The 10057-nt window shown below is 37.9% G+C and overlaps 1 protein-coding gene and 1 long non-coding RNA gene across 2 annotated transcripts in view; both read left to right on the top strand.

Moving 5' to 3' along the window:
- Positions 1-59: 59 nt before the first annotated feature.
- Positions 60-2709, top strand: LOC138311616 (micronuclear linker histone polyprotein-like). Its single transcript, XM_069252895.1, has 2 exons — positions 60-1006; positions 1300-2709. Exons 1-2 carry the CDS (start codon positions 986-988, stop codon positions 2707-2709), a joined length of 1431 nt encoding a protein of 476 aa, XP_069108996.1. The 5' UTR covers positions 60-985.
- Positions 2710-4940: 2231 nt separating this feature from the next.
- LOC138311617 (uncharacterized) overlaps positions 4941-10057 on the top strand; it is a 76310-nt gene continuing 71193 nt past the window's right edge. The window contains exon 1 of the long non-coding RNA XR_011206690.1: positions 4941-5022. This is a non-coding gene — a long non-coding RNA (uncharacterized lncRNA). The remainder of the gene's footprint in view (positions 5023-10057) is intronic.

The following is a 10057-nucleotide window of genomic DNA, read 5'->3' as shown; positions in this document are numbered from 1 at the left end:
GCAACTTCCACTCCTTCAAAAAAGAGGAAACATGATGACATGGCTGATGATGAGCCATCAGCCAGCTCAGCCAGCTCATCTTCCAAAAGAAGTGTTCCTGCAGCAACCATCACACAAAGTGATGAGGAGAGGGAATAGAAACATTTTGCCAGAACATTGATTACTTTGGAAATGTTTTCTTTTATTCAAAATGACTGTCAGTTAACAGTTAAACCTTTGTATTTTTTGTATTTGTATTTTTTCCTTGGTACTATTGTATAATGCCACACTGAAGGTTGTAGTAATAGTAAGGTTTCAGCCACTGTTATTGAACATCGAATGTTAATATTAGACAAATTTTAACTTTGGCAATTCGCTTTGAAAATCAAAACTCGGTTAACAGTTAAATCTTTGTATTTCTTTCCTTGTTTTTTTGTATTGTTATTTAAGATCAATGCAAGCTTTTGCCACAGTATGGTGTCACAGAGTTTGGCAACTCATCACACATAATTACATAATATTGTCAGCCATTCTTATGTAAGAGTTTAAGTTTGTTAATACAACATTGGATGTTAATATTACATAATGTAGTAGAAATTTCAATTTTGTCACACAGTATGGCAACTCATCACACATAATTACATGTACATAATATTGTATTACATGTTAGTTTGTAGTTATATAAAGTAATGTTGTCAGCCATTAAAGAGTTTCAATACAACATTGAATGTTAATATTAGTAGAAATTTCAATTTGGCATTTCCCTTTGAAAAAATCTTAACTCTACAATTTCTGATTGACTTACCTGATGTAAATATTTAGTAAATGTTTGGGAACAAGATAAGGCTGACCACATTTACTTGAGGAAACAGCTTATATATTTGTCAGGCTGTTTCCATCTTTGATTGTAACAATAAAATATAAAAAAATATAGTTTCAGATGATGTTCTGACTGCCCACCCCACACCAGGAGTCCTATAGACCTAGTCCTAACATCACCAGAAGTATGGCTGCACCTGCAGTGCAGGTAAATACAAATGTGTGCAAATGAAAGAGAAGAAAATACTAAAACAAAAATTGTTTTATCCAACAGTAAGGCAAATGGAAAATTTGGTAGAAATTACAAAATATTTATGACCAATGACCAAGTCAAGTACAAATGATGAGACAAAGACTAGATTTTACATTACCATGTATTAATGTGATTTAAATCATTTATTAAAGAAGTATACTTCTAAGACTTGCAAAAATGAAGAGTTTCATTTCTATAGACACATTATAAGAAACCTTTTTGACTGTTGCAACATTGTTTCTTTCCAGGATACCTCCTCTTCTCAAGGCTTGCTGGCTACCTACTTTAGTGACCAGATGCACAGGCAGCAGAACTCCCCAGTGTCGGTCCTAGGGAACATTCATCAAGGAAGTGATATTTTTCTTGAAAATGCTGGAAAGCAATGTACATGTAATTGCTGTATATTCCTTGTACACATGTTTGCACATGACTCGCACAACCTCTGCCCAACTCTTCTTGACGATTTTCTTAAAAATGGAAACAAACTTTATAAAAAACTTTCCAAGATTCATCATGAAGACTATTTGATGATAAAGGAACTTGAAGGAATATTAATGTACAACAACCAGTATTATAAGATGTCTGTTATTCAAGAGTGGTCAGGATTGACATGTTCATCTTCAAATTTTCAACTTGCTTTAAATACATTGATCAACGAATTCAAGTATGGATTTCTGATGCTTTCAAGTGAAAATGCTGTTGCATATGCAAGTGCTATTTATTCCTCAAGTAACAATGTGTATATATTTGATCCTCACTCAAGAAATGCCCATGGGTTTCCTTCGCCTTCAGGATGTGCTGTAGTTTTGAAATTTAATAGTGTTGAAACACTCAACCAACATCTCTCTGTATTTCTAAAGACCATAAATGCTACTCTCTATGAAATAGTTGCTGTGGAATTTGAACAAGTTGCGAAGAAGAATTTCGAATCATATATTAGAAAAATCAAGCGTAGTCATATTCCTGACAGTAAGAAAGAGGAAATCAGACAAAAGGATAGATATAATCACCAACAAAAAAGGAGTGAATTGAAGGAAGAGATGAAACGAAACATTAAGGAAAATAATACAACAAGTAGACGCACTAAACGTAGTCAACTTGATGAACAGACAAGGATGAATATCTGCGCAACAGAAACCGAGAACAGGAAAAGGAAACGAAGTCAGCTTGATGAACAGACAAGGGAAAATGTCTGCTCAACAGAAACAGAGAACAGGAAAAGGAAACGAAGTCAACTTGATGAACAGAAAAAGGAAAGCATCAAGCACAAAGACACAACAAGCAGACAAAGTAAGCGAAGTCAACTTGATGAACAGAAAAAGGAAAGCATCAAGCACAAGGACACAACAAGCAGACAAAGTAAGCGAAGTCAACTGGATGAACAGAAAAAGGAAAGCATCAAGCACAAGGACACACAACAAGCAGACAAAGTAAGCGAAGTCAACTGGATGAACAGAAAAAGGAAAGCATCAAGCACAAGGACACAACAAGCAGACAAAGTAAGCGAAGTCAACTGGATGAACAGAAAAAGGAAAGCATCAAGCACAAGGACACAACAAGCAGACAAAGTAAGCGAAGTCAACTGGATGAACAGAAAAAGGAAAGCATCAAGCACAAGGACACAACAAGCAGACAAAGTAAGCGAAGTAACTGGATGAACAGAAAAAGGAAAACATCAAGCACAAGGACACAACAAGCAGACAAAGTAAGCGAAGTCAACTGGATGAACAGAAAAAGGAAAGCATCAAGCACAAGAACACAACAAGCAGACAAAGTAAGCGAAGTCAACTGGATGAACAGAAAAAGGAAAGCATCAAGCACAAGAACACAACAAGCAGACAAAGTAAGCGAAGTCAACTGGATGAACAGACTAAAAGGCAAATAAAGATCACAGAAAGTACGAATAAGCAACAAAAAAGGCAGTCTTCATCCTTCGACTTCAAGAATAGTTTCAAAAAATCCTTGCAAGATTTCCCTGTCTACTTTTGTTGTTGCTGCCATAGAACATGGTACAGAACAAGTGTTCAAGTTGTCCATGCAAGCAAGTATGAGGATGAAACCCTTCTACATGAGTGTTTGACTGATAAGCTATCATTTGACAATATGAGATACATCTGTACAAGTTGCCATACAAGTTTAGTGAAAAGTAAGATGCCGGCTATGGCTACTTCAAACAACCTCAAACTGCTGGAAATTCCTAAGGAGTTGAAAGATTTAGGGGAATTGGAAAGTATTCTCATTTCTCAAAGGAATATATTTTTCAAACTGCTCAACCTTCCAAGAGGACGTCAAAAGGGAATAATTGGATCATTTGTCAATGTTCCAATTGACACTGAAAGTGTATGTGCATCACTTCCTAGGACCCCTGATCAATCGGGTATAATTCCCTTAAAGTTGAAAAGAAAGGCATCTTACAAGGGACACCATCTGCATCAGAATATTCGACCGAATTATGTGATAAATGCTCTCAACTGGCTTGTGAAAAACAATGAACTATATAAAAACATCAATGTTTCAGCTGACTGGTTACATCGCTTCCAGGAAGAAGACAGTGATTTATGGACTTCTTTATTTGTGAAGGATGATAACAACATCAGTGACAAAGACAATGGACAACAATGTTCTACAGATGTGGAATGCATCCATGAAAACCAGTTAGAGAAGTCAAATCATCATGGCAGCTCTGATAGCTGTGAACAACATAGCAACAATGTGGAAAATGCCGGTGAAAGTACCTCGGACAAACAATCGGTTGAGTCAGTGAAACAGGATCCACAAGAAAAGGTCAGAGGAGTTCAATATGATACTTGCCTGCATCCAACAAATCCCATTGCTTCATCACAAAAGGAGTACGCCATGGCTCCTGGAGAAGGAAAGATGCCACTAGATCCATTTTTAGACAAGCAGTCAGAATCATTAGCATTTCCCCAACTTTTTCCTGATGGTCTTCATTCATTGTATGGGGATAATGAAAGGATGTCAAGAAAAACAAAACTAACTGCAAAGAAGTATTTTATTCAGAGAATTACAAACCTGGATAACAGATTTGCATCATTTGTACCCTATTTGTTTTATGCATTAAATGTTTGTGAAAAGGAACAGATACAAACCTCAATTAATGTAGCCCTCCGTAAGGCCAGGCGGCAAGAAGTCACAGTCGGACAGCTAAGAGATCCAGAATTCCTTGCTGACATATTTGTAAAAGACCAGGCCTTTCAGTTCCTGCAGCAAGTCAGAGGCTCTCCTTCATATTGGCAACATGCACAATATGAACTCCTTGCAATGGTAAGAGCAAAGGGTGTCTTCACCACAGGTGCTCGTTTCTAATATAAGTATAAGTATAATACTGGGTCAAGGTCTATAACTCGGCCGGCCATATAACACTACCCAATTTCAGAAAAAGTATGATTATTAACCAACCGTATAGGATATAATAATAGGAATACTCTCAATCGACAGCCAGATAATTTATCTTTATTTTGGTATATGATACAATATATATCATGCCGTATAAATGTCACTAGGTATCCAAAAACATCGGAAAACAGCCAGATTTCAACTGGTCGGACACTGTGGTGTCCTCCGATGAACACGCCAGGGCTCTAATGGGTAGCTCAAAAACCACTGCATGTCAACACTTCAGCGTCATAAGAATGAAAGTTTGGTAGAAAACAAACTTACCGGTTAGTAAATCCCTGGATAAATACCATCCATTTGCCTAATGTAGCCCTTTGAAATTTCCGATTGAAAAAAATTATGTCTCTAGCCGCCATGTAAGTATGTGTGCAATAGATTTGTTTTGTCGGCGTTGATTGGCTCTCGAAAATTAATTGACCAATCAACGCCGAGAAAACAAATGTACTACACACACATATCAACATGACGGCTAGAGACACACATTTTTTCAATCGGAAATTTCAAAAGGCTGTATTGCGCAAATGGATGGTACATAGATAAACACTAACATACCGGTAAGTTTGTTTTTTACCAAACTTTAATTCCTATGAAGCTGAAGTGTTGACATGCAGTGGTTTTTGAACTACCCATTAGAGCCCTAGCGTGTTTATCGGAGGACACCACAGTGTCCGACCAGTTGAAATCTGGCTGTTTTCCGATGTTTCTGGATACCTAGTGACATTTATACGGCATGATATATATTGTATCATATACCAAATTAAAGATAAATTATCTGGCTGTCGATTGAGAGTATTTCTATTATTATATCCTATACGGTTGGATTATAATCATACTTTTTCTGAAATTGGGTAGTGTTATATGGCCGGCCGAGTTATAGACCTTGACCCAGTATTATACTTATACTTATATTAGAAACGAACACCTGTGGTCTTCACATGGTTCCTTACATTGTCGTGCGCAGATTTGGAATGGCCACAAACAATTCAAGCTATAGGACTACAGCATGGCATAGTATTCAGTGAAGAGGACATCAAGAAAATGTCATACGAAGATAAATGTAAATGGCTTAGGCAAAATCCTGTGGTTGCTGCCAGACAATTTGACCACCGTCTGCAATCATTTTTCAAAAATGTTATTCAATCATCATCTGCACCACTAGGAAAAGTCACATACTATTTCCAAAGAACAGAGTTTCAGTTACGTGGGTCTCCTCATTGTCATGCAGTTTTATGGGTGGAAAATAGCCCAGATTTGAATTCATCATCAGAATCTGAAATTTGTTCTTGGATAGATAGTTACATCACTTGTGATATTCCACCTGAAGATGATACACTGAACAGTGAAGTTATGAGTAAGCAGAAACATACCCACTCAGTGGCATGCAACAAAAAAGGGAATCTTTGTCGATTTCATTATCCAAAACCACCCAGTGATAGAACTCTTATTTCACAACCAGTAGATGGAGAAGAGGACCCAGTTTTTGGAACTCATGCAAAGGATGTACTATCCAGAGTCAATTCAGTGTTGGCTGATGATACTGTCAACGTGGAAGATCTTACCTTGATACAACTTTTAGCACTTGCCGAGGTACAGGAGCAGGAATATTATAAAGCTCTAAGTTATTCAAAATCGGGAAAATCTGTTGTGCATAAAAGGAACACAAATGCTATGAATATTAACAATTATAACAAAATCATTTTGGAAACCTGGAAAGCAAACATGGATATTCAATTTGTTTGTGATCCTTATGCCTGTATTTCTTACATCGCCTCATATGTGACAAAGGATGAACGGGAATTGTCTCAAATGCTGAAGGAAGCAGCAAAGGAACTAAGAGATGCAGATGTAAAAGCCAGACTCAGAAAAGTTGGGAATGTGTACCTGAGCAATCAGGAAATCAGTGCTCAAGAGGCAGCCTATCGTCTTCTTAGTATTCCCTTAAAGCGATGCAGTACAAAAATGGTTTGGGTACCAACAGATTTGCCAGAGGACCGCATTGGAATTCTCAAGCCCCAGCCAGTGCTGGATTCACTGGAAGATGATGACACTGGTATCTTCTCTATTGGAATTGTGGATAAATATCAAATGAGACCTCCCCATCCGTTACTTGAAAATATATGTCTTTGGGAGTTTTCTGCTTGGTATGAAACAGTTTCTCCTCAGGACAGCAATCGAGATCAGGATGCAAGTCTGGACTTGGAGCTTCCAAAGAAAATTGTTTTAATGGATGGTGAATCTGTAATGAAGAAACGGACAAGCCCTGCAACACCAAGGTACCATGTATTCTCTGTCAACAAAGAGTCAGAAAAATTTTACCATCAGCAATTAATGCTGTTTCTTCCTTGGAGGAATGAAGATGAACTGAAATATCCTGACTGTGATTTCCCATATGAGAACAAGTTTGAGAAAGTGCAGGAAACAGTTTTGGCAACAAAGGATCAGATGGAACGTCACAGTGAGTTGGTTGCAGATGCATTACAAAACTTCAGTGAAAACGGGCCATCGCAGCATGCATGGGATTTATTGGATGCAGAGCATGAACAGAGGATGTCTGATGATGTCAGATGATATCAATGAAGAAAACGACAAAAATTGCAAGCACATTGAAGTATCTAGGAGACCTGTCATGCTTGCAGCTACAACAAAGCCAAATGCCTTAAAGGATGACCAGTTACGTGACATCATCCACAGTTTGAATGAGAAGCAAAGGACAGTCTTTGATCATGTTATTAATTGGTGCAAGGACACAGTTTCAACCAAAGATCATAGACCTCCTCCTTTTCACCTCTTTGTCACAGGTGGTGCTGGTACAGGAAAGAGTCAACTCATTAAGGCAATTTACCATCAGGCTTCAAGAATTTTACAGGAACCTGGTGAAAATCCAGATAGTCCAGTTATTTTGTTGACCAGCCCAACAGGAACAGCATCATATAACATTGGTGGTACTACACTCCATGCTGCCCTCCATCTACCTCGTGGTAGGTACTACTCACTTAGATCCAATCCTTCTTTACTGGCAACATTTAGGACTACGATGTCACAACTGAAAATACTGGTTATAGATGAAATTTCCATGGTAGGGAGGACCATGTTTACTCATATTCACAAACGCCTACAAGAGGCTAAAGGAACAGATGGAAGTGGAACACTGTTTGGAGGTGTTAGTATCCTTGCAGTAGGAGATTTTTTACCAGCTTCCACCAGTTCAACAGCACAAACTGTTTGACACCGAAATGGCAGATTCCGAACGAGTGGACTCTGAAGAATTGTCAGTACTCCTTGCAGGGTTGTGGGAAAACAACTTTAGCTTGGTGGAGCTAACTGAAATTATGCGACAGAAAGGAGACTTCAATTTTGCGCAAATGCTGAGTAGGTTGCGCACCGCTGACCATTCTCCAGATGACATTGAAGTACTGAAGTCAAAGATAATTTCTAGAGCAAGTGAGCACTATCCCAAAACAGCATTACATATTTTCCCCACTCGCGCAGATGTTGAATCCCACAACTCATCACTGTTGAATGCACAGCCTGAGGAAAAAGTGGATATAGTGGCTATTACTAAATACCCTAGGGTGCTGAAAAACTATGACTGCTCTCAAGTTGTTGGAGGTCTCTGTCACCATTTAAGACTTTGCAAGAACGCAAGGATAATGTTGGTTAAGAATCTTGATGTAGCTGATGGACTAGTCAATGGTGCTACTGGAATTATCCTTGATATTCTGCACAATGAACAATCATCACCAATGCCAAAGGCCCTCATCGTGAAGTTTGACAACAGAAATATTGGAAGACTAGCTCGTCAGTCATCAAAGATATCACTTCAATCCTACAAAGATGGTGTTCCTATTCTCCCAGTAGAAGTAAAACAAAATGCTGGAAGGTCTGATACATCTCCAGAAATCACTCGCATACAATTCCCTGTCGTTCTGTGTTGGGCTTGTACAATTCACAAAGTGCAAGGACAGACTCTGGATAATGTTGTCCTTTCATTCAAAAGACTAAGGACAAAAGGTCAGGCTTATGTTGCCTTTAGTCGCATAACGTCATTAAGGGGACTTTTTCTCCAGGATTTCAATGCAGATGCTATTAAGAAAGATAACAGCGTTTCTGAAGAAATGACTCGCCTAAGAAATGAAAAAGCAGCCATCTTTTCTTCCGATAAACTGGCAAACAAAGATACTAATAATGTACGGATCTGCTTTTTCAACGCAAACAATTTAGGACAAAAACACAAACAGGATGTCGAGAAGGATCCATACATCAACACATGTGATGTTCTGGCATTAACAGAAACATGGCAAAAACATGACAAACTAAGCATTATGGGGTTCTCCAAAGTGGTCTCTACTGGAAGAACGGTTGGTTATGGTGGTGGAGCAGCAGTGTGTGCTACACGTAACCTTAATCTGGAGAGAATTCAGCTTATTCCTACCCCCACTATTGATGCTGTTGCAGTTACATTATTGAAACCAAACAGCACCTTTACATGTTCATTATTGCTCCTTTATTGTCCCCCAAGGACACCAACTTCGGAAGTCCAGACCATCATCAGGAACTTCTTACAGATGTCTCACTTTTCATCTATCATAGGAGGTGACTTTAACATAGATCTTCGAATCTCCACAAACACAACATTGAACTTCCTAGAGAGGGCTGGATTTTCCCAAATCACAATTGTTCCTACACATCGCAGTGGGTCCCACATTGATCACGTTTGGATTAGAGACATTCCTCATTCACAAGTTATACAACTATGGACCTACTACAGTGACCACAAGCAAATATTTGTAGATCTTATGTGATGGGTAAGAAATAACATTTACTATGAACTAGTATACAATATTCACTTAGAACAGTTTCATCTAACTTGATATTTTTTTTCAGAATTTATCCTGAAGTAAGTTTTTCCAGAGACAAAGAAAAGATATACCATTCCACAGAGTTTATTTGCAGATACAACTCTTATGGAAAAAAACCTTTTACATGATTAAAATATTTGAGCAAGACCTTTATTCCCTTCCTTTCACATTTGTTATGTGTTTCTTCAGCAAACTATGAGGTTTACCTTGTTTAAAAGGGGTATTTGAGTTAATTGTATGCTCTTAATGTAATGTTAGCTTGGAATCAGGATTCAAGTTAAATACTTGGAAGACTTTTTCCAAAGAATTATAATAATGTACCATCATCGGTTTCCCAATTAATGTTGACATTAATTATTTATTAGCAACATATAGCTAACACGGAAGAATTTGTTGTCAAAATACTACTTTTCCACTTAAGCACGTCAGACACATAGCGGGGCCCTTTCTGACGTGTCAGTGTTCTAGTTTCATTGTAGTATTCGTACATTAAAAAGACACCTGAAAAGACTTGGTTTGAGCAGACGTGGGCATTCAAGTATGGAAGAAGTTGTCTTGGCCATTCAGGTAGGTTTAGAAATTGTTAATATATGATGAGGCCATGTTATGAGTGCTCTGTAGTCTGTATACATATACATGCCTCCATTGATCTCCACTGATATTATTGTCTTATAAAGGAATATTGTATTATTGTTATTCGGCTAAATGTATGTATAATGTATATACCATG

This window comes from Argopecten irradians, unplaced genomic scaffold, assembly GCF_041381155.1.
Source record: "Argopecten irradians isolate NY unplaced genomic scaffold, Ai_NY scaffold_0064, whole genome shotgun sequence".
Lineage (NCBI taxonomy): Eukaryota > Metazoa > Mollusca > Bivalvia > Pectinida > Pectinidae > Argopecten > Argopecten irradians.
The sequence above is the reverse complement of the archived record's forward strand: the minus strand, read 5'-3'. Positions and strand labels throughout refer to the sequence as shown.

Coding starts and splice junctions, on each gene's coding strand:
- LOC138311616 (XM_069252895.1), top strand. CDS start 986: ATGGCTGCACCTGCAGTGCAG. Junction 1,007..1,299: donor TGGCTGCACCTGCAGTGCAG/GTAAATACAAAT, acceptor GTTTCTTTCCAG/GATACCTCCTCTTCTCAAGG.